Source organism: Trichechus manatus, unplaced genomic scaffold (assembly GCF_000243295.1).
Source record: "Trichechus manatus latirostris isolate Lorelei unplaced genomic scaffold, TriManLat1.0 scaffold00170, whole genome shotgun sequence".
NCBI lineage: Eukaryota > Metazoa > Chordata > Mammalia > Sirenia > Trichechidae > Trichechus > Trichechus manatus.
Window position 1 is genome coordinate 2,278,733 of NW_004444106.1, and position 23,873 is coordinate 2,302,605.

Sequence of the window (23,873 nt, forward strand, 5' to 3'; positions counted from 1 at the left end):
TACTGAATATGTCATCAACTGCCAGAAGAAGGAACAAATCTGTCTTGGAAGAAGTACAGTCAGAATGCTCCTTAGAAGTGAGTATGGCGGGTGAGACTCTGTCTCACGTACTTCGGACATGTTATCAGGAGGGAGCAGTCCCTTGATAAGGACATAATGCTCGGTAAAGTAGAGGATCATTGAAAAAGAGGAAGACCTTACAAAATGCATTGACACAGCAGCTGCACCTACAGGCTCAAACACAGCATTGATTGCGAGGATGGCACAGGACTGCACAGTGTTTCATTCTGTTGTACATGGGGTCTCTGAGTCAGAACTGACTGGATGGCAGCTAACAACAACAATATATTCCAAAATGGGTTTGAATTACCGTAATAACAAAATTTTCTTTTCAGAGAGAAAATGACACAAGAAAGTAAACTGACAAAATAGGCATTTATTCAGAGAACATAATGCCAACAAGAAACTCCCCGAGACCAGCTTGGGGGTGAGAGGAAATGGCGGCCCTCAGCTGCCCCATACTCTCGGAAGAAGAAGGCCTTAGTATTTCTCTACATCCCAGCCCTGCAGGGAAGTCCCGGAGCAGGATTCATGGATGGGCTCTGGGGTGTGGGCCTGGGTGTCCAACCTGCCCACCCACCCACGAGTCAGTACGTCTGATGTCCCAAGGAGCTGGGGCATCAGGAGAGGTGGCAGAGGAAGTCATGCAGAGGCAAGGCCAGGGCCCCTGATAAGGAGATTCCCAAAGTGTCGGAGATACAGGCAGTTGCCATGGCAAATTCCCGGTGCTCATCACTGGTCTGGGGAGGAAGAGAGCAGGGGTCAGGCTTTGGTCCTGAGACCCCTGCCCCAGACTTCCCCAGAAAGGCCCCCACAGCCCTAGCCTAGCTGGCACTGACCTCCAGGGCAATGTTGTGGAAGGTGTTCACGTAGGCTGCACCTCCCAGGAGCCCCTCATACAGAATGATCAGAAAGATGAGATAGATGCTTGGCAGGAAGCTGAACCACACGTCTGCCATCAGGAAGCCCAGGTTGAAACACTGTGGGCAAAGGCAGAGGGGAAGGTTGAACCTGGGATCAGATGGAGGCAGGGAAGGAGGCTGGGTATCCCAGCCAGTGGCCCCAGGTTCTGGGAGGATACTGGTGAGGGAGAGGGGCGACAGGCTCAGATGAAACCCCAACATCCAGCCTGGTCTACCAGAGCCTGGGATCTGACCCAAGCAGGCCTTCTCCCTAGCCCATCCTCCTACAACTTATACCCGGGCCTCCCCCGCGCCCCACCTTGCCTTTGCTTGTCACTCCCACAGCCTGGAGTGATATTCCACCTTCCATCACTTGGGATCACCTTTCATATCTCAGCTTTGATCAGGACCACTCACAACTCCTGTGATCCTATTTCCTCCTCCCAAGGGCTCCCTGAAGACAGTTTTCTCCCATTTTACCAAACGAGCCTACCATTAGGTCTGTGGTTCCCTACTGGGGCAATTCTGCCGCCCAGGGGACATTTGGCAACGTCTGGTGACATTCTTGAGAGCTCCAGCAGCTAACCAAAAGGTCAGCAGTTCAAATCCACCAGCCGCTCCTCGGAAACCCTACGGGGCAGTTCTACTCTGTCCTGTAGGGTCGCTATGAGTTGGAATTGACTTGAGGGCAAGGGTTTCGTTTGGTTCTAGCAACATTCTTGGTTATCACAACTAGGGAGGTAGGGTGGTACTGCCATCTAGTGGCTGAGGCTAGCGATGTTGCTAAACGTGCTACATTGCGCAGGACAGCCCCCAACAAAGAATGATCCACCCCAAAGGTCATTAGTAGCGAGGTTGAGAAACCTTGGCTTAGGTGTTCCCAACTCTTTCAGGAAACCTCCCTAAACCTCACCCCAACACACCCCAAGCATCTAGGCCCCTCCTCTGCGCCCCAGTCCCTCAGAGATATCCCTCTACCCCCCTGAGCACACTGCATTGCCTCTCCGGAGGCACACAGGCCACCACCAAGGGGCTCACACCCTTTAGTCACCTGGGGAGCTTGTTAACGCTTGTGAAAAATGCACCCTCAGGTCTCCCCCTCAGTAAGCCTGAGGTGGGCCCAGAGATCTGCATTAAAATAAAAGAAATCCTGGTGATACCAGTGCCACAGGTGGTGACCCACACTTGGAGAAACACCACAAACACTTCCATGTGTAGCATAAGGCTAGACATTTTCTGTAATGGAAATAAATGACGATAAGCCCGTAATTCTATGCAGCAGCCTTGGCTAAAATTACAGCTAAAGCCATAAGCTACAAGTTTCAGTGGCATCATTAGGAAGAACCCTGAGTCAAGAATTATTGCCACAACAATCTGGGGCTTTGGGGAGTACAAAGCCCTGGGCTGGCATTACCTCCTGGATAAATAAGGAAGAAGGTTAGAAAAGACGTACATGCTGTTGCCCTAAAATTTAAGCATAATCTATACTTATTTTCTGGAGCCCTGGTGGCGCAGTGGTTAAGAGCAATGGCTGCTAACCAAAAGGTCAGCAGTTTGAATCCACCAGCAACTCCTCGGAAGCCCTATGGGGTAGTTCCACTCTGTCCTATAGGGTTGCTACGAGTTGGAATCAACTCGACAGCAATGGGTTATACTTATTCTGTATCTTGTTATGGCAAAATCGAGTCCTTCAGTTTATTTAAAAAGGGCAAAGGACCTTCCTGTAATAGTTAAAGGTTTATTTTAATAGTCACCTTTAGGGGGTATAGGTTGTAACCCTGAAACAATGAATGCTGGCTTTGTGAAAGGACATCTGTTCAAGACTATTGTAGGGAATTGTTTGCTGACTTAAAACTGTGGACTACTGTTTGCCATGAGTAGTTGAATTTGCTCACCAGCCTCGAGATAACCCATGACCTCATCATCAATTCCATTATAATTAACCATTTAAAATAAAAGAATTATACATTTTCTCATAGTTGGAAACATTTGAAAGCCGGCCTCTTCGCACCTGGCTTGTACAAATAAACATTAAATACATGTTCCTAACTGATTTAAAACACAACCCAAAATCTTACTCTTTCATTTTTCTCATCTCTATAATCTACCCTGAGATGTAGATGTTGGCCACCTCTAATCTATAGATGAGGAAACTTAGGCTCAGAGAGGTTCAGAGAGCTGCCCTAAGTCACACAGCTACTAAATTCAGAAGCTGAGATTTGCATTGGGGTTTGTCTGGCTCCTGAGGCCACCCATTTTACAAGGAGCCCTGCTGGCTCCTGTTTCCAGTGCTTAGAACATGACCATGTGCAATAAACACTTCCTGCTGAGGGAGGGAGGGAAGAAGGGAGGCAGCAGGGTCTGAGGAAGCTGGGGTCCAAGGCGGGACGGGAGTGAGGGCAGGGGCTCAGTACCTGCAGCAGGGCCAGAATCCATGTGTAGCGGATGCGACAGCAGCGAAGAGAAGAGCGGGAGGCAAAGACACCGGCCTGGTACAGCATCTGGTACCTGAGGTAGTGGGGCAGGGAGTAGGAGGAGCCTCCTCCTGTTGCCTACCAGCAGGGCAGCGCATTATCAAGGGGCCCTCCCAGCCCAACATCTGTCCTGCCACCCACCCTCACCCCTCTCACCAGCGGTACTGCTCAGCATGACTCAGGGACATGTTCCGGAAGAAGAGGAGCTCAAACTGTAGCAAAGACCAGATGAGGAAGAGGAACAGAGCCGTGTAGGTTCCCATTCCAATTACTACTTCCCTCCCTCTCCCAGCACCCCTCTCTCACCAGTCCCTGATTGATGAAATACTCGGCAAAGTAAACCAGGACCAAGGGGATGATGTGTGGCAGCAGGCTCTGGGAGTCAGAAGACATAAGGGGAAGGCTGGGAGACGGCCACCGCCCACTGGGGACACACCACAGCCACCATGCATACCTTGAACACTGTCCACCTTTCCTGAAGGGAGAGGCTGGAGCCGGAGTCTGCAGGGAATAGGAAGCGAAGGGCAGGTGAGGTTGGCACATCGAGGGTTAAGCAAAGGGGTGCCAGTGAGCGAACATAAACCAGGTGAGACCTCATGACATCTGGACAGCCCTCGACAGCTGTACATCTGTGCGCCCGAGAGAGCCACACTGGCCCCTTCTTTCTGATTCTTGAACAGCCAAGCTCATTCCTACCTCAGGGCCTTAGCATCTGCTGTTCCCTCTGGCTGGAACCTTTTCAGCCAGATGTCCAGAGGCTGACTCCTTGTCGTTCCAGTTTCAGCCCAAATGTTATCTCCTCAAAAAGGCCTTAACTGACTACTTTCTCTAATTAGAACCCCTCTCCATTTCTTCCTCAATTGTCATTTTCCATCACGTCACTGCTTTATGTTCTTCAATCACTCATCAGTATGGGAAAATAACTCCTTCTGATTCGTTGATGTGTTTGTGAATCTGCCTCATTTCCTTATCTTTGTCACCACCGTATCCCCAGTGCTTAGACTGCCTGGCACGTAGTACGTGCTCAGTGAGTACGTGTGGAAGAGATGAATGCACCTGGCTCTTCCCACAGCCAGCCCACCTGCCCTGTCCCCCCCGACTGCCCACTGTAGAGAAGAAAAGACTGAAACCCAGAGTGACCTAGCTGAGGGCCTGGGACTCCTGGGTCTTCTACCTGGTTTTGATTCTGGGGCCTCACTGCTCATCAAGGGCTGCCGAGCTGCTGTCTCTGTGTCTTCTTCCCCTCCAGGATCCTGGGGTGCCGGGGACGTGAGCAACAGGAAATAGCTAAGAGTGAGGAGAATGAAGACAGGGTCAAAGAGCCTCTGTCGGGCTGCAAAGGCTCTCAGAGGCCATCTAGTCCCCGCCTTCCCAGGGCAGCTCCCCGATTGTACACTTCTGAAAACAGAGAGCTCACTATCTCTCAAACACCCTATCCTGTATGAGAGAGCACCAGTTGTGGACAAATCCTTCCTTCTTTGGAGCTGAAATTTGTTTCCTTGTTGCTTTTACCTGTTAGCCCTCCCTGTAACTCCTGGCTCACAACAGGTGAGTCAGCTCCGTTTTCTTGTAATTATTATTCTACTGATTATTCTAGCTACTTGTACCATGTGCTCACTCTGCTAGGCCAGGATTTCCCAAGTTGTACTTACTATGTTTTGCCTTCATGGTAATTGCCACATCCACATTGCTCCTGTATGTAACATTTTTTTCCTTAATATTTTACTTTAAATCAACTCACTTTTTCAATACGGCCTTGCCCTAAGCAATAACCTGTGAAGCCACAGTCTAACACACGTGAAAATACACACAGAATTCATAAAGTCCACCCTTGTCCCACCTCAAATCATCTTGGGAACCACACTGTGCTGGATGCTTCACACGCATCGCCTCACAGAGAACTAAGGACAACTGTTATCATTTGAGAAATGAGGAAACTAAGGGTCAGAGAGGTAAAGTAACTTGCCCAATGCCACACAGCTAACAAGCAACATCAGAAATCAAAATGAGGCTTATCAGAGTCCAGAACCCACATGCCCTCATAGCAAGGCTGCAGGTATCTGAAGACTGGGATCGTGACCCTCTCCACCTTCCTCCCAGCCCAGAGCAGCTCACCTGACCAGCAGGAGGGCGGGGATACCCAGCATGGACAGCAGGGTGTGCTGTGGGGACAGGCCAGCCTGGGTGAGGCCCAGGTAGGACAATGCCCCCAGCAGCCCTGCTCCTCCAGTCCCCGAGGACCACCAGGATATCACAGCCCTGGGGAGAGAACACAGGGGCACTCAGAAGGATCCAGGTCAGCAGCCAGCATCCTCCCACCTCACTCTGCTCACTTACCTGGGGTAGAAGGAGGTGAGCGAGAGGAAGGTGATCTCCCCTAGGCCTGACGAGATGCTGGCCAAGACCACACCTGAGGGAGGGCAAGCACAAAGGTGGCCACACCTAGCCTGGCTCTGACTGCCCCAGTCCCCTAAGGTGTTTGACCACAGCCTTCTCTGCTCAGCTCGGGAGACAGGCTGGGCTCCAGACCTGCAATGGAGCCAACCACCTCCTCCACATCTCCTCTCTAGGGGAACAGTGCCTCCAGACTCCCAGTGATCAAACCCTTCATGTCTCTTCCACCCACAGCACAGAGTTGTGGCAACTCTTCTCATCTCAGTCTCTATCCAACCCCTCCATTTCCTTCCATTTCCACCACCACCCACCCCTCCGAGTTGTCCTCATCTCCCATCTGCTACTCATGACAACCTACCAGGAAATAGCCCTTCTGAAGGTTATAAAAATAATCTTTTCCTCTGGGAAGTTAGGGAGTTTCCCCCCAAATGCTCTCCTAAGGTTCCTCCGCGCCCCACAGCCGACACAGAACCTGACACTCACCACCCAGGCTGGTCCCCACGGAATGAGAAAAAGCAACGAGGATGAAGCTTCCAGCAGCACAAACTCCACTGACGAGAACCCGAGGGCTGCGAGTGAGAGGGGTGAGGGAATGAGGAAGGGTGGACCTCTGCTCCCAGTGCCCCAGCCCTGCTGCCACCTTCTTCACCCTCCTGGCCTCCCACGCTCAGATCCCACCTGCCCTTCTCCCGCACCCCTGCTCAGACCTGTACGGCAGCAAATGAAGGCCAAACGGAGCTAGCAATTTGATGAGGAGGGTGGGGAGGATGTCTGCCAGGAGCACCGCCTGGGACAGGAGAACAGAGTGAGATTCCAGGCCTTTCCAGGAACATTCCTCCCAACCAAGGAAAGAAAGGAACCAGCCAATCGGACCTGCTACAAAAACAGGCTCTGGAGTTGGACAGATCTGGGTTAAAGCCCCAGCTCTGCCACACCTTTGTTATGTTTCAAGGCATTTACACTCTCTGAGCTTTGGTTTCCTCATCTGGAGAATGGGGATGATGACAGTGCCTGGCCCACAGGAGTGTTGTGTGTATTAAATGAATACATGCTGTATGCAAAAAGGGCTCAATAAATACTTGTTTTAATTATCCTAATCATGGCAGTTCCCACATGGTGCCGAGCAGTTGGGAGTGAGGTCTATAGAAGTAGAGGGCCTGGGTCAGGGGAGGACCAGATGGCACTCACAGCTGTGGAGACCGAGTTGCAGTCAAAACGAGATGAGCCATTGTGGGGGATAGGTATTGGGCCTGGGTCCACCTGATGGAAGACAAGAAAATCTTCATTACCCAGGGAGGCAAGAGGGTACACCAACAGGACCTGGCTGCAGTCCCAGCTCTGCTCTGACTTGAAGAGTGGCCTTGGGTCAGCACTAGCTTCTTAAGACCTCAGTTTTTCTGTCTGTACAATGGAGAAAGGGGATCCACAGAAGTCTCAAACCAATGGCCCACAGGCCAAAGATGGCCCTGCAAATGGACTTTGTTTGGCAATACATTCAGGAGCTCTCATATAAAAATCTGAATTTCCAGAATCTGATCTTGGACCTGCAAGGTGGTGGCTGCTCCCCTTCGATGGGGCATGTGCCTTCCAGTTCACCACAGACCAGCAGTTCCTAACCAGGGGCGACTCTACTCTTCAGGGAACATTTGGCAATGAATGTCTAGAGATATTCTTGGTTGTCACAACTAGGGGGTGAGGGTGACTACTGGCATCTGGTGGGTAGCAGCCAGGGATGCTGCATCTTACAATGCACAGGACAGCCCCCCACTACAGAGATCCAGCCCAAAATGTCAATAGTGCCGTGGTTGCAAAACCCAGCCATAGACCATAGTCCCACCCAGCCAACATTTCAGTTTGCAAACCCCACACTGTGATCTCTGCCTGCCCCGAGGGTCTAGGGGTATGAGAACATTAGCCCCCTTGCCCTACTTCTTGGTCACCCTATTTTGAGTTTTTCAAGGGGGTCTTTGCCCCAGGGTGAGTCCATCATCTTCTCCTACGGGCCAAACATGGTGGTGGTAGTAGACAGGGGAACACTTACATGGCTCTGGTTCCCAGGCGCCCTCTGGTGTCTGAGGATGTCATGGGCAGCACTGAGCATCACCACATAAGAAAAGTTGTTGCAAAGGCCCAGGAGCCTGGAGTGAGCAGGACAGACTTTAATCTCCTTTCAGGGGTACAGTCTATCATAGCCCTAGCACCAAACCTCCCCCTTACCTGTGCCTTCAATCAGCTCCCTCTTTTTCACCCCACATCACCAGATCCCATCTCCATTCAGTGTTGGGGTTAGAAACATGGGCCTTAGGATTACAGACGTGTGTTCAGATCCAAGCTCTGAGATCTGTCCCAGGAAGCTTTCCTTGGTCACTCGATCCTCTGAGTTCCCTCTATGATTCAGTCCTGGGGCATTTCTCGTCCACTGACCACTGCCTCTGATGCACTGTGGTGCAGCAGAAAGATTCCAAGGCTTGAAGCTCAGAGAAATACGTTCAGGTCCCAAGTCTGTACTTCCTACTTGAGTGGTCTCAGTCTACTCATGTGTAAAAGGATACACATTCCTCTCCTGGCTACCTGACAGTGCTATGTGAGGATCAAAACAAGATAACACAGAAACCCTTTATGATCCATGAAGGATTTTGTTTGCTTAATCTCATCTCCCAGAGCTGTATGTGCTTAGTGATGGGAAGAAAACTGGGCACAGGGCCAGGGATTTCATAAACGTCATTTTCAAGGTCTATAAAGTAGTACTACTATTCTTCCCATTTTACTATTAAGGAAGTTGAGGCTCAGAGAAGTTAACCGACTCTTACAAATTCTCACATGGGAACGGGTCCAATTACTTCCAACCCAATCTGCCACCAAAGTCCTTGATGTTTAGGTTAATGCTAGAAGTATTTCCCAAGGGGCAGTACTTAAATGATTTTTGGAGTTAGATGGATGACCTTTAAAAAACATGTTTTAAAAAAAAAAGTTCAGTCGTGATGTATTTATTTAAAAGAAACCCTGGTGACATAGTGGTTAAGTGCTATGGCTGCTAACCAAAACGTTGGCAGTCTGAATCCACCAGATGCTCCTTGGAAACTCTATGCGGCTGTTCTACTCTGTCCTATAGGGTCACTATGAGTCGGAATCCACTCGACGGCAACGGGTTTGGGTTTGGTATTTATTTAAACGTGCATTAGTAAAGTATTGGCTTCCCATTTAGAGTAGTGATTTCAAGACTTCTTAAAAATAAGTGTATTTAAAATTTTTGAAGGGTGAATTGGTTGGAGGAAAAACATGAAGTAAATAATCCTACATCTGGTATGAGGATCTGGCCAAAACGTGAAGATGGTTAAGTAAACAAATGAGTGAACTTTGGGAAATCTACATGCAGTCTCCGGGCGAAACAGATAGTTCAATAAATATTTGTGGATTCCGTTCCTTTTTCGAAGCTCAACCCTTTTTTCCCCCTTTCTTCCCGTCCCTTTCCTCCTCCCGCCCCATTTTCACTTCTGCTGAACTCCTGAGACCACTCACCAGAAGCCCATCGCGTTCTTCCAAAAGGCGCCCTGACGGTCCAACAGAGGGGACCGGCGTTTGGGGGCGATCTCCTCCCCTAGAGGGAGAGAAGAGCATGACCCCGACCCCACTCGCAAGTGCACGACGGCCCCACAGGGTGTCTCCCTGGGGCCCAGCCAGCTTCTAAGTCCGTCAGGTAGGTCGCGGGGCAGAGGTTGTCACTACCGTGAGGGCGGGCCAGAATACTCACCCTCGGAATCCGAAAGGCGCCGCCAAGAGCCCGCGCAGCAAGCCATGGCATCAAGTTCGAGTCCCCCAAAGGGGCCAAGGTCAGCGAGAGCTCAGGGTTGGCGCCGACCGGGAGGACAGGAGTCTGTGACAGATAAGAAGATCAACGCCCCATTGCCGGTCCCAGCTCCGACTGCTCCGGTGCACTCGCGCCGGACGATCCATCCCGCACAGCCTGGACTCCAACTCGCGCCCCTTCCCGCCTACCACGCCTCACCCGTCGGACTCCACCTCTGCCCCCTCTAAAGCTTGGAGCCCCGCGGCCTGTACCTTTAAGAGCAGCTGAGCGTTCCGCAGCAAGGAGCAGCAGTTTGGCGGTCACGTGACAGCACCAGCGGATCCCATGACGTGCTCAGAGGTCTTCGCCACTTCCGCGTCCTACCAGCGTCTTCACTAATTTAGGCTTTCCCCAGCTTCGGGGCATGAGAAGGGGAGGAGCCGGGAGAACTCTGGAACACAGATTTTCATTTGGAGCGGGTAGGGTCAGCAAGAAGAGCTATGACGTAAGGTTAGCGGCGGCCGGGGCCGTGACGGAATCCTGCCAGCACTAGTCATGGCTGTGGGCAGCTTCATGTGCTCTCCCCTGGCCCTCACTTGCCAGAAACAAATATGGTCACCTGCCTACTAATTTCAGAGAAGACTGTTTCTGGCCAAGAACAAAGATGGCCAGCTTCAGATCATTCTTTTTTCTTCCTATCTGTTGCCCTTACAAATCGTATTGTTGTTATTGTTCTTGTTAGGTGCCGTTGAGTCGGTTCCAAATCATAGCGACCCTATGTACAACAGAAGGAAACGCTGCCCAGTCCTGTGCCTCACAATCGTCATTATGTTTGAGCCCATTGTTGAGCGACTGTGGACAGTACGACTAACTGGCAGCCGCGTGGTGGAAACAAATCGTTTTAGAAACCGAAAATAAAGATAACGCTCACCTAAGGGATGTGATAAATTATCTATTGGTGGTATCCAAGGCGTTAAGAGACCCTCTTTTCCAAATGACTCTAGAATCAAAGAATATCACAAATAAGAAAACGGAGGTACAAAAAAGGAAGGTTACTGACGATCATACAAGGCTCTTAAGGTGACCTTAGAAAGCCTTTCAGCAATAAGAAAGCTCTAGCAGCAGGGAGCCATTGTGAAGGCTGCTGCGGGATTCCTGCCTGCTTCAGGGGTACCTAGACCAGATGATTCTAAGGTCTAATGTTCAGATTCTGTAATCTTATCCAATTCTGCTAATTTCACAAAAGAACAAAGTGGGGCTGGCGGCGGGGGTAGGGGGCGGTGGGAGGGTGGATCACAACATATTCTCAAATATGGAGTGATTCTCTTACTTAACTTTCCTCTAGATGGCTGCCAAGGCAGCCTCCTGAATTCTTTTCATGGGGTCCCTCCCCTGCAGATCTCTGCTGTGGGCTGCCAGCAGCAGCCTGTGTCCACCTCTACCAGCTCTATGAAATGTGCCCCCTTTGGTGTGCTTTCTAGCTCATTCAATGAAAAATGGGCTCCTACTTCTCATGCACAGTGGTTAAGAGCTCGGCTGCTAACCACAAGGTCCGCAGTTGGAATCATCAGCCACTCCTTAAAAATCTTATGGGCAGTTCTACTTCATCCTATAGGGTCGGTATGAGTCAGAATCGACTCTACAGCAATGGGTTACTACTTACGCAAGTTTCTAAAAGTTCAGTAGTTTCATACATGGTCCCTGCTCTCAAGAAACTCACAGGAGAGTGGGAGTTAGGCACAAATAAGCACAATACAAAGTTTAGCCAAATTCTTTTTTGCAAGAATGACCACAGATGGAGCCACCCATCCAACCCCTTTTTCACCTTTAGGGATGCATTAATGACCCCCCAAATGAGAAGCCAGCCAGCGTTCTTACCAGCCTCAGATCCCCCTCCTCACTCCCACTCCTTGTCACCAGGCAAAACGGGAACCACAAACCCCAGCTTCCTCTCAGAGTGGCTGTGGCTTAGGGGGGAGGCGGAAATAGCTGAGGTGTAAATACAAGACCTGAGTCGCTTGAGTGCAGTTGCCACATGCCCCCTCCCCCACCCCCAATTCTGAGATTCTTCTGCTCCCATTTTTCTCTTTCTGGCCTCCCCCACCCTCCCACCCCGTGCCGTTTACCTCCAAATGTGCACCTGAGTTCCCTGTGTGATGCACGCCCATTTCCCAGCCTAGGGTAGAGTCTACTGTGGACACTGGGGAGGAAGGGAGGCAGAACCAGGGGAGGGGATGTGTCAGGGAGAGGCAGGGGAAGAGGAAGTGTCTTGCGCCCCAGGAAAGACTGACTTGTCTTGGTGTGTGGGGACGGTCATTGTCAGCTTTCTGAACAGAGACAGACAGGATGGACTTCCTCCGGCTACACCTCCCTGGGCTGCATCAGGCCTTGATGGGGGCACTGGTGAGAGGGGAAAAGAGATGCCAGAGACTTTCACTCTGCTCCCTGGGACCTACACTTTCCCTCCCCCTTTGATTCTCTCCCTAGACTGGAGATTCCTTCCCCAGATCAGGCAGCCTCCTAGCCCAGTTTTTACTGGATATAATCCCCCCACCTCCACAAACACATCCACATACCTAGGCCTTTTCTTCTTCCCTCTGCAGATTCTGTTTTCCCTCTCCTTCCAGATCCCAGAACCCCTCTCCATTTTCCTGGACTTCTCTGGGCCCAGGGCCCCTCGGGAGAGGGCTGGGCCTCCCCTTAATACCCTTTCCCCTTCTCCCTTTTCTTCTAGGACTCCTTCAGCAACTTTGTCTCCTACCTCGTGGGAGATGAGGTCCCCACTGCAGGGGGGAGAGAGGCTCAGGCAACCAAGGAACTAGCGGACATGAGTGCAGAAAGGCCAAAGAGGGCTGCGGAGGAGGAAGCTCAGGAGGCCCTGAAGGGCCTTGGAGGCAGCCGAAGAGAGGGGAATGGAGGGCCTGCAGAGGCTGGAAGACACCAGGAGGGAAGCTTAGCTACAGAACAGACCTGGGATTGGAGAGAAGGCAGCTCCTGTGGGTCCCAAGCAGACAGACAGGACACTGAGGCCTGGGAGGCAGCCAAGGCTGCCAGGTGCCAGGAGCCAAATGCCCCCTCAGAGGCCAGGAAGAAGTCTGAGGCAGGGTCTGTGGCTGGCCAAGACTGGAGCAGCCAAGCCCAGGAGAGGCAGGAGCCTGATGAGCAGGAAGTGAACAGAGGGGAGACACTGAGAACTTGGGAACAGGAGGAGGAGGAGGAAGAGGTCAGGGCAAGAGAGCCAGGGGTGGCCGAAGGGGCGGAGTCAGAACGGACCTGGCCTGGTGAGCCTGAGGGGAAGGCTGGCGTTGGCTGGCAAAATGCAGCTAGGGATGGCAAGGAGACAGAGCAGGTAGACAAAGAGACAGTTGCAGAGGAGACCCAGGGGCCTGAGGCCAGAGGGGCTGGGAGGAAAGAAGAGGTTGTGGTAGTGGTGAGGGGTGGCCAAATCACAGGGGCACAGGAGACATGGAGGATAGGGGCAGAGGCGACCTCAAGCAGGGAAGAGGCTGACCATCCAGTAATCAGGGAGACAGAATATGGGGCGGTCCCAGGAAAAAGGACCCCAGAGGATACTGAGAGTGTCTGGGTTCTAAATGAGGCCTCCAAGGAAGACTGGGAGAAGGAGGTGGATGAGAAGAGAGACTCTAAAGAGAGCCTTTTCCCTAAACAGACCCCGGCCCTGGGGACTGAGGGAGTGGAAGAAGGGGCTGGGGATCAGGCAGCAGAGAGGGAGGCTGCAGGAAGCCTAGGGTCAGAGGAGGAGGTAGGGGAGGGCTTTGAGGGCCAGGCTGACCAAGGCAGGAAAGAGGATGAGGGAAAGCAAGATTCAGAGATCAGGGTTGATCAGGCCAGGCTGGAGGAGATGGTACAGGCAGAGGAGGCCAAGGAGGAAAAAGGGAGTGGCTGGGCCACAGAGGCCCAGCTGCCCCAGGACAAAGAGGCAAAAGGGGCTGAAGGTGATGCTGACTTGGAGACAACCCCAGAGGCCAGACCTGAGAAGGTGTTCACGGGGCAGAGAAGTGAGGAGGAGGCTCAGAGAGGCCAAGAAGCACTGAGGGTGGAATGGGGAGGCCTTGAATGTGAAATCACTGAAGGCCAGGAACCTGAGCTGATGGGAGGGGCCCCGTCTCCAACAAAGAAACCTGAGGGAGGACAGGGGGCTAAAGAAAATCTCTGGAGAGCTCTAGCCCTAGGCAAAGAGGAAACAGAAAGGAACCTGGAAGGGGATTCCAGGTACTTAGAGTATATACAGCCTGATGTCCAAGTCTCTGAGGCTGAAGCCTGGGGAAATGAGAGGAGAAGGGATGTGGAGAGAGGAAATATCCAGGAGAAAGCAGAAGCCGAGGAGGTGGAAGAGGAGGCTGCAGGAGGCCAGGCTCTGGAGGCTGAGGCAGAAAGAGGCCCAGAGTCTGAACTACTCGAGATCCTGGAGGCAGAAGTGGAGCGGAAGAAAGCAAAGGACACTGGTTGTGGGACAGAGGAGGAAGAGGCCCTGGAAGCAGAGAACCAGGAGCCAGGTGGGGGCTGTGGGGCAGGAGCAGGGGCAGGCCAGTCACTGGAAGATTCAGAAGCCAGAGAAGCTGAGGATGGGGAGGTAGAAGTTGCAGTACCACAGGGAGCAGACAGAGCACCCAGAAGAGGCTGGAGGCTGGAGGAGGTGGCTCTGAGCCACCAGGAAAGCAAGGACATGCAGACCAGAAGTTCTTTGGCTACCAAGATTGTGGAGGATAAGGCAGCCCTGGATGTAAAGGAGGCCAAGGTGGAAGAAGGGCCAGAAGGGGAGGCTGGGGATGCCTGGGAGAGGGAGTTTAAGAGAATCTGGGACTCAGAGGAGAGAGAGGAGGCTGGGGGAGGTGGGGAGCTGCCTGAGGCCCAGCATGGGGAGGCCACAGAGGGAGAGAACAGAGGTGGGCAGTTCAGCCTGGAGGACTCTGCAGAGGAGGGGGTGACGGGCAGAGGTGGCCAGGCAGAGGCTTTTGAGGCCATGGAGGGAGATTCTGAGGGAGACCAGACCGAGGCTGGGGAATCTGCAGTGGCAGGAGGAAGCTGGAGGATAGATCAATTTACCTCAGGCTCCCAGGTGGCAAGAACAGAGGGGACGATGACCATGGGGGAGGCTGAGGGGCTACCAAGAGAGCAGACAGTGGAGGGAACAGAGGCTGGGGAGTGGAAAGCGATGGAGCAGGGGGCAGACAGTGAAGGGCAGCATGGGGACAACCACCCTGAGGGAGAGGCACACAGGCCCCTTGATTTGGAGGATGTTGAGGTGGCTGGAGGCCAGAGGCCAGAGGCTGAGGAGGCCGGGGAAGCCAAGGAAGCCAGGAAAGCCAAGGAGGCCAGGGAAGCCAAGGAAGCTGGGAAAGCTGAGGAGGTCAGGGAAGCTGAGGAGCCTGGGAAGGCTGGGGAAGACAAGGAGGCTGAGGAGGCCAGGGAAGCTGAGGAGACTGGGGAAGCTGGGGAAGCTGAGGAGGCTGGGGAAGCCGAGGAGGCCCAGGAGGCTGAGGAGGCTGGGGAAGCTGAGGAGGCCGGGGAAGCTGAGAAGGTCAATGACATTAAGAAGTCTGATCCAGAAGGCCTGGAAGATGTCAAGGGCCAGAAGGAGCAGCCAACAACCCAAGACCCTTCAAAGGCTGAGCCTGAGATGCAAGGGGAGGCAGAGGCTGCAGAGACCACAGAAAGTACCAGAGGGCATGCTCACAGCAGCTGGAGCAAGGTGGGGACTCTGGGCAGGGTCCAGGACCAGACAAAGCAGAGTCTTGAAGCCAGCCCCACAATACTCTGTCCCCTTCCTTGCAGGCCTTGCTCCCTGGGTCCCGCCTGGATGTCTCCATCCCACGGAGCCGTGCACTCCTCTCCCGCAGTTCCTCACAGCGCCGCTCCCAGCCCTCTTTCCGTCGCACCCCTCCATCTGGGCCGCAAGAGGAGCCCTCCAGCCCGGCACCTGAAGCAGAGCTGTCAGCCCCCCAGCAGAGACTTCTCCAGTCAGTGGAGCCCCCGGAATCAAGCCCTCCAAGGCCTGAGGGGACCCCGGTGCCAGCCAGGAGAAGGCCCCTGGGACACGGGTAGGCAAGGGTAAGGTGACCGGACTGGGATGGGGAGGAGGCTGTGGACCTCGGGACCGGCTCCCATGGGCCTGTCTTCCACCTCCAGGTTTGGCCTTGCACACTCCGGCATGATGCAGGAACTGCAAGCACGACTGGGCCAGCCGAAGCCCCAGTGACTGGGACCCGAGATCCTGAGAGCCAGGCCCTGAGTGCTATCAGAAGGCCCAGGTGGGCCCCGCTCCCCTCAGCTCCCTCTGCAACTTAGACACATCCTTTCCACCCTCTGGGCCTCAGTTTCTTGGTGTGTTGTTCATGGAGCCAAGAAAACCAGATGTCCCTAAGGACAACGAACTTACAGAGTCTGATTTTCCAGTGCAGGCTGGTGGCCCACCCACCCCACTGGGACCGTCTCTCACAGTTCCTGCCCTGAATTACCTCCACAGCCTGTCTCAGCTGTCTGGAGTTTGAAAAGACTTGGAAGAGACAGGGACAATTATCCCCACAGCCCTCTCCTCTCTGACTCCCCCTCTGGCCCCCCACGCCCCCACAGAGCTGTGTAGGTGTAACAAGCCTCCGGAGATGGAGCCAGCCCAAGGGGAAGGGGTTTTGGAGGGTCTGAGGACACCAATTGGAATCAAAGGTTGGTGGATAGCAGACCAGTTGCCTTGGGCTTCCAAAATGGTAGCTCAGCCTCAGAATCCTGCTGGTTATTATGGCAACCACCAGCTGAGGAGGCCAGAATGGGGGACCCCAAAAATTTAGACGCAGAGAAGGGTCCAGGGTAGCCAGAGGCTATAGACTCCATTCCAGGTCTTCTTGCCCTTTGGGGCCCTTCCCTGAAAAGAAATTGAGACAACAGAGAGGAGCAAGAGTGCTTTATTAGGCACCCAGCACAGTGGCCCAGCCCGAGGAGGACCAGCAGGCCCTGAAACAATAAATAAACCATCCTCTCCCTGAACAATAAATAAATATCCAAGAAATAAATATCTGTCAAGGATTGGAGGGGCTTTAAGTTACTGGGTAGGGGCTGGGGCTGGAGCTGGTGGAACCCTGCCTTGTCTAAGGCAAGTGAGCTGGAGGCTGCCCTCTTGGTTGAGACTCCAGTCCCAAAGGGTGAGGATGAGGGGAGGCGATGAGGTCACTCTGTCAGGGCTGGGAGCCAGGTATCGGAAACCCCAAGGCCTGGGCTGGGTTCTCAGCCTGGGAGAGCAGCAGCAAGTCCCGTATGGTCCGAGACAAGACAAGCTCCAAGGAGTGCAGCAACTGGTAGCTGTAGAGGAGCTGGGGCCAAGATGCCTGGGCTGACATCTGTGAGGGGCTGCCCAGAGGCCCCGGGAGTAGCCCCTTCCCCTCCTCATTCTCCTCCTCCTCAGGGAAGTTGAATCCTGCAGCCAGCACCTGTGAGGAGAGCCATGGGTCAGAGAATGACCAGGCTGAGAACCTAAGGGAATCCTTGTTCCTTTTTTCTACTTAATAGTTCATAATGACATCAGTTACTACAGGGTCACCCTTTCCCTGGACAACCCCTACTTCACATCTTTTATTATGTCATCTCATGTGTTCTGCCCAACTTTTTGGTCAAGAAAAGGTAAGTAATGGACCAAGATGATACTCATGGGGCTGAGTCACTCCTCCAGGATGGTCTTGTGGATCTGGGGCTCAGGAAGTTCCTTTCTGCTCTTAAAGGTTGTCTCAGGATCAGAAACAGGCAGAGAGATGACGTGGCTGGTTTTAATTCTACTTGCATTTTCTATTCTCCTTTGATTAAGGGTAAAATTCCGATTTCCCTTTGAAATATTAAGGAGGAGCCGGGTGATGTCAGAGGAAGAGAGGGAGAGGAAACCAACTTGGCTGTAGGACCTGCTGATGGAGTGTTTCCCTCTAGACTTGCCTAAACTGTGAGCAGGAGATGTTTTAAAAAGGGAGCCAATGAGCCTGAATTTTGTGTGTTGGACTCTGGGGTTGAGAAGGGTGAGTGGGCACTCTACCTGGAAGTGAAGATGTCGCTGCAGATCCCGGAGATCTAGCCTCATGGCCCGTAGCTGCATCCTCTCTGAGCTGGTCCAGCCCCTCTGGTTCCCCAGCCCTCCCAGCGGGGCATGGAAGGGGCGAAGCATCATGGAGAGGAAGCAGAGTCGTTCTGGGTCCTATGAAAAGTAAGGGCAGGGATCAAGAAAGGCCCTCAGGCCCACGATGACACACTTCAGAGCCAAACCCATCACTATCTGGGCCCCATTTCCATCCTCATCTTTAACCCCCGTTCCATCCCTGTTCCCATCCCAAACCCCAACACTATCCTATCCCCATATCTATTCTCATCCCGAACCCCATCTCTATCCCCATTCTTTCCTATGTTTATCACCATTCCAATCCCTAGTCCCATCTCTACTGTCTTTGATTTCTATCTCATCTCTATTCCCAACCTCATTTTCAGCCCCACCCCAGACTTGTCTCTAATCCCAGCCCCGTATCCATTCCCATGGCACTTTCTATTTGCAACTCCATTCAATTCCCATCTCCAGCTTCGTTTTCACCCTCTTTTCAACTCTGTCCCCAATCCCATTCCATTCCTATCTCCACCATCCCATCCCATCTCCAACCTCTCACCTTGTTTTCATCTTGCCTCCAACCTCTTTCCCATCCTCATTCTCATCCCTAATCCCAACTCCATCACTCCTTCATATGTCTAGCTTCATTCTCACCGTCTTTCCATCCCGTCTCCAACCCCGTTCCAAATCTCATTCCGGTCCCAACCACACAAGCAATCCCCATCCCTTCTCCATTCCCCACCTAATTTTTACCCTCATCTCCAATCTTCTTCCCATCCCTAACCCATCCTATTCTTATTCCTAACACCAACTCATCCCTTCTCCTACTAATCTCTATTCCCAATCCCATTCCATTCCCATCAGCACCTCCTCCCATGCCCAGTGTCACTCTCACCCTCTCCCTAACCTCATTGCTTTATCACATCCTATTCTAGTTTCTTTGTATCCAATGACATACTCAATCTCATCCAGAATCTATCCCCAGATTTATCCCCAAATCCATCTTCAATTCGATTCCCAACTTTACCCCATCCTCATCAGTCCCAGCCTCATTGGCAGCTCCCCTCCCACACCCCATCAGCCCTCACTCACAGAGAGGTGGCGCCAGGCCTGGAAGGTCAGGGAAACATTGGGGAGCTGCTCTCCCAGGGGCAGAAGGTCCAGGTTCACTCCAAGCAGGTGATGTTCAGCCTGTGGGGCAAGGTCTGTTAGTCAGGCCAGAGGAGGTTTGGGGCCTGCCCATCCCCGGAGCTGGCTGCATTAAGGAACTCACAAAGCGATGGGCCAGGCCCTGGACCTCAGAGAGCAGCTTCCTGGCCAGACGTAGGCTGACAGTGAACTCCCTCTGCAGCTCCTGCAGGCTCAGTGGGGGTCTCCCTGGGGGTCTTGGAAATCCCCAGACACCAGCGCGGGCCAGGAGCAAAAAGAGTAGCAACAGGGTGAGCCCTGGAGAGATGTGGAGAGGGTAGGCAAGATGAGGGGAGACTCAGGAGAAGGAAGGCAAGGCACCTTTTCTGAGCATGCGTTATGCCAGCTCTGTGCAGGCACTTTCACAGGCATCATCTCACTGACTCCTCAAAACCAATAATGAGAGCCCAGCATGCGGTATCAGGTGCTGTATGGCATCTCTGTATGAATGGAAGGAAGGCACCCCTGCCCCCAGGCAGACATAGCACTGCACAGAGTACCTACCTTTGCAAGCAGATCGCAGGCTGGATTTTGACCCCCGCTAACTCCCTTGGCCAAATGTCTTTTTCAGTAAACAGCCTGCATAACCGTATGTGGCAACCTGGATGCTATTATTCTCCCCATTTTGCAGATGAGGAAAGTGAGGCTTAGTAGGTTGACTTGCCCAAGGTGATATAGCCAGAAGGTGGAGGGCTGGGACTGAATTCTATATCTGTCCAAGCCTGTATGTTTCCCCCTGGGACCTCAGAGGAGGCAGCCACCTGCCCCTGGAGTGGGCACATTCTGTTCTGCCAAGGATTCCTTGGGCTCAGCCAGGTGGCTCTAATGGCCTGAACTGGCAACTAGGGCCCCAGGGATGGGCTGGCAATGCCAGAGGTTCTGTCCCAGGAAGTCAAAAGGACAGGTTGGGCTAGTCTCCACCAAAGCAGGTGGGTCACTCTGCAGTGAGGCCTGCCTGGGGCAAACCAGACCCTCACCTACACTGTGGGAACAGGAGGGGAAGGGACTGCCAAGATGGGGAGTAGGGCCTAGAATGCGACGCAGAACCTCTGTTTCTCATCCTGGTTCTTCCCTTGAGCAAGTCAGGCTCCCATCTGTAAAATGGGGTAGCCGGATGGCTGGTTTCTGAGGGTGATTCCTGCCCTTAGTTTCTTGGACAGAGGCAAGAGAGGCACTGGGGTGGGAGCTCTGGGAAGAGGGCTATGATCAGCAGTTTCTCCCACAGGGAAAGGAAATCCAGTAATTGCTGGAGTTACACAATTCTCCTCGAAACACAAACCAAAACTGACCCCTAAGTCATCCCTGCTCTCCCTTGTCTCCATGCCTCTTCCCCTTCCATTCTTGTCCCCCAGCCCCTGGGCTCTGCTTCTTGAAATGTCCTCTCGATGAAGGTTAAGGGGAGCTTCTATGGACTTCTACTTCCCCATGAACTTCTATAGGTAGTGGCCAACGCCTAAGGTCTCTGGAATTCAGGTTCCCAGGTTTGGGGGCCACTTTGACCCTCTGGCATCCTAGAGACTCAAAGCAGAGTAGGGTTCTTCCTAATTCTTTGGAGGAGACAGAGTGAGTGTTCCCAGTCCTGGGTGGATGTTGCCCACTGAGAACTGAGTTGTGCCACCAGCCACTTATTGTCCCTCCCTTCCTGCCTGAGCTCTGGAGCCCCCAGGCTCTTCCCCTAACTTCTCCCTGCCTTTGCATAACAGCCAATTCCGAAAGCTTCTCCCTACCTTTGCACAACAGCCAATTCCGAATCCTTGGCCCTGGCCCTTGAAGGCTCTGTCTCTATATTCTAACTCTTGGCCTCTACCTGGCTCTGCCACTGGCTCCTCTGCCCAAGCTCTGGCTCCAGCCCCTGAGTCCTTCAGTCACCAACTGCAGTCTGGACCTTCTTCCAAGCTTTGAACTTAAGACCCCTGACACAGTCAGGCTGCTGATTCCTTGGCCGCAGCCCCTCACTCATGCCAAGTCATCCTGTTGTTCTTCCTCTAGCCAGCCCCAATTCTCAGTCTCAGACAAACTGCCTGGCCCCTGCTCATTCACTCCAACCAAACTCTTCATTCATCTGCCCAGTTCTGGTTAAACTGCCTATCCCCCCACCCCATTCCTGCCGGCCAAATTGTCCCATCCTCTGCCCAGCCCTGGCCAAACCACCCACCCCTCTGCCCCAGGCACCCCACCTCATTCATGCCAGCTGAGGCTTCCCCTCCTCCAGCCAGCTGTATCCTCAGTCTTGCCCCTGGCTGTTGACCCCCATCCACCCCAGCCATGCTCTCCCATCCTTTGCCCAGTCTCACACAAGCCCGCCCCTCTGCCCCCAGCCCTGGCCTCAAACTCACGCCAGCCAAGGTCTCCTGTCATCTGGCCCATGTTGGGGCCCAGCCTCTTTGGCCAGCCATCTCCTGGGTGGGAGAGTCTTATACTGGGGGCTGTGCCCGGTTTCACTTTCCGTCTGCTTGTACTTTCAGCTTTGCATTTACTCAGTCTTCCCTCCTCACCACCCCTTGCTAAAATGGGGAAATATAATTTCACTTCCCAGAGGAGGTGGGAGGGGTGATGGGGGGTAGCGGGAAGCTAGGGTTTTGGACAATCCAAATTCCTGACCCCTTGCTAAGCTCCCAGCTCCAGCCCTCACCTCATTTCCCTGCTCTTGAGTGAGCTGAGCCGCCCCAGCTCTATTCACTGGTAGGTCCCAAAGACTCGAACCCTGCCTTGCCTCTCTGCTCTGTCGCCATCAACCTAGGGCCATCACCAGGCAATGTTCCTTCAAAAGGTGGATGACCAGGTAAGGAGACTGACCACCAAAGGGGACTGTGGGTTTTGAGTCTTTCTTACTCTCTTCTGGTTCACCAGATGGCAAGGGGAAGGGGGTGCAAGGGAAGAAAGGGTTCAGTAGAATGCTGGGATGGGGCTTTGTGTGGGGTGGGCAGTGTCTCAGCCTGGACAGAGTGAAGGCTCGGTCCGGTGGTATCACGGCTGGGATTAGAGAGCAGGCTGTAATTAGGGTCAGGGCTGGATGAGACCAGGTCCAAGGCCATGTCTGGGGCTAGGATTAGAGCTTTGTCTGGGACCGGGGTCTGGGCTCCGTCTAGGGCTGAGGTCTGGGTTCAGTCTTTAACCACCGTCAGACCTAGGGTTAGAGCTCAGTCTGTAAACAGGCTCAGGGTTTGGTCTAGGCCTGGGTTTAGAGTTTAATCTGGGACCAACGTCTCGGCTCTGTCTGTTTGGGGTCAGCGCTATCAATGACCTGGGAGCTCAGCTGTGGTGAGTCAGGGTTGGGCTTAGAGCTCAGTCCAGATTAGGGACAGGACTTTGTCTGTGGCCAAGATTCTGACAGGCTGTGTCCTGGGTCAGGCCTCAAGTTTGGGCTGGGATAAGAGCTCAGTCAATGACCAGGGTCAGTGCTCAGCCTGTGGCTAGATTTGGGTTTTGTGAGGTCAGGATCAAGGATCAGTCCAGACGCAGAGTAACCTCCCAGAGCCAATGATCTAAGCTTCTGATCTGTAGATACCCCTGTTAGGGTTGGGCTGCATAAACTACAGAACTCCCTTCCAGCACAGCCCCGCCCTGGATTTCCCATCTTCAGGGAGAGGATGGGGGTTTCTTGGTCTTCCCCGAGGTCCACTTCTGCCACTTTCCTTTTGGGACTTGTGGGGTTTCCCTGTTGGGTCCCTTCTGTGATACAGAAACCAAAGGGGCTTCCCCTTCCTGTGCCCTACCCCCCAGCCACCAGGGCACTGCCCACCAAGCCTGCCTGGGACCAGCTGCCAGGGAAGTACCAGCGTCTGCTCAGGAAAGAGTCTCCGAGAGCTGCTGCAGGAGGAGGAGGAGGAGGAGGAGGAGGAATGAGGAGGGGCTGGGGCCTTCCTGGCCCCGGCCGGCTACCTGTGCAGCATCTCCCAGTGGTGGCTGCTCATTCCCCCACATCCCATGCAACTGGGACTCCCCACTAGGGGGTCCTGTACATCCTGAGGCTGATGGTGAGGACACTCAGAGGCCCCAGCTGGTCTTTGGGCCCTGGCCCAGGTCTTGCTGCATTGGAGGCAGGGCCATCCCACCCACCCTCTGACCCCATGGGTCCTCACTTAAGCTGCCCTCTGCATAGCCACTCCTGACCCTTTACTTTCACCTAGAACTGCTGCACCTCTCAATCTCAAGCTTCACCTTCTGCTCTCTGGCCACAATCTCCTGGCCCTGCAACTTCACTTAACCGCACTCCCCTCCCATCTTCTCCTGGGGCTACCAAAGTCTCCTGCCCATCGCTGCATCTGCTTTCTCAGCCTGGCTACAGCTGACTACTCCAACCTTGTCCCTCACTCCCACCCTATTCCTTCTCCAGCAACTTTTCATTCATGCTTGAACATGATGAGCCACCCATACTTCCTTGGCTTTTCACAAGCTGTTCTCTCTGCCTGGAATTTGCTTACCAACTTCTCTTGCATTTCCTCTCCCCAACCATCTCTGCCCCTATAGCCCTTGTCACTGGCTTCCCTCTGAATAGCTCATCCCTTCCGCCATAAATCTTGTCTGAAATGTACATTTCCCATCTTGTTACTTCTTTTCCCTCTACCCTCACTCATGCCATTCCAAGCACACTGGCCTCCTTGCTGCTCCTAGGACATGCCAGGCACATTCCTGCCTCAGGGCCTTTGCACTTGCTGTTCCTTCTGCCCAGAATGCTCTTCTTCCAGGTATCTCCAAAGTTCACTCTCTCCTTAACATCTCTTCGCAACTGTCACCTTCTCAAATGGGGCCTTCCCTGACTGCCCTACTAGAAAATACAACCTGGCCACTGGCACTCCCATCCTGTTCTCTGGATTATTTTCCTTCATAGCATCTATATATTTTAGATATGTTACATTTTTAGATATCTAACATTTGTCTGTTGACTTTTTGTCTGTCTAGACTAGAATTTGAGTTCCACAAGGGTGGGAATTTTTCCTTGTTTTATACGCTGTTATTGCCCCAGTAACTAACAA

The 23,873-nt window shown here is 53.1% G+C and overlaps 3 protein-coding genes across 5 annotated transcripts; 1 reads left to right on the forward strand and 2 right to left on the reverse strand.

Moving 5' to 3' along the window:
* Positions 1-274: 274 nt before the first annotated feature.
* On the reverse strand, positions 275-11,573 carry CLN3 (CLN3 lysosomal/endosomal transmembrane protein, battenin). Of its 2 annotated transcripts, XM_004386616.2 has the most exons (18): positions 11,496-11,573; positions 10,549-10,617; positions 9,890-10,068; positions 9,582-9,704; positions 9,350-9,428; positions 7,872-7,968; positions 7,019-7,090; positions 6,538-6,617; positions 6,314-6,399; positions 5,774-5,846; positions 5,552-5,695; positions 4,611-4,723; positions 3,891-3,937; positions 3,743-3,811; positions 3,593-3,648; positions 3,377-3,470; positions 900-1,040; positions 276-800 (listed from the first exon to the last, which is right to left on the reverse strand). In XM_004386616.2, exons 4-18 carry the CDS (start codon positions 9,625-9,627, stop codon positions 681-683), a joined length of 1,317 nt encoding a protein of 438 aa, XP_004386673.1. In that variant the 5' UTR covers positions 9,628-9,704; positions 9,890-10,068; positions 10,549-10,617; positions 11,496-11,573; the 3' UTR covers positions 276-680. The 2 variants fall into 2 exon arrangements, with proteins under 2 accessions (XP_023596785.1, XP_004386673.1); XM_023741017.1 differs by lacking the exons at positions 9,350-9,428; positions 9,582-9,704; positions 9,890-10,068; positions 10,549-10,617; positions 11,496-11,573 and adding an exon at positions 8,048-8,843 and having other exon boundaries at positions 275-800.
* Positions 11,574-11,908: 335 nt separating this feature from the next.
* Positions 11,909-16,652, forward strand: APOBR (apolipoprotein B receptor). Of its 2 annotated transcripts, none has more exons than XM_023741015.1 (4): positions 11,909-12,020; positions 12,352-15,330; positions 15,414-15,679; positions 15,768-16,652. In XM_023741015.1, exons 1-4 carry the CDS (start codon positions 11,964-11,966, stop codon positions 15,835-15,837), a joined length of 3,372 nt encoding a protein of 1,123 aa, XP_023596783.1. In that variant the 5' UTR covers positions 11,909-11,963; the 3' UTR covers positions 15,838-16,652. The 2 variants fall into 2 exon arrangements, with proteins under 2 accessions (XP_023596783.1, XP_023596784.1); XM_023741016.1 differs by having other exon boundaries at positions 15,414-15,689; positions 15,768-15,847.
* A 4-nt stretch (positions 16,653-16,656) lies between these two features.
* On the reverse strand, positions 16,657-21,264 carry IL27 (interleukin 27). The gene is made up of 5 exons (XM_004386620.2): positions 21,234-21,264; positions 18,983-19,155; positions 18,802-18,900; positions 17,650-17,808; positions 16,657-17,059 (listed from the first exon to the last, which is right to left on the reverse strand). Exons 1-5 carry the CDS (start codon positions 21,262-21,264, stop codon positions 16,808-16,810), a joined length of 714 nt encoding a protein of 237 aa, XP_004386677.1. The 3' UTR covers positions 16,657-16,807.
* Between the last annotated feature and the right edge of the window lie 2,609 nt (positions 21,265-23,873).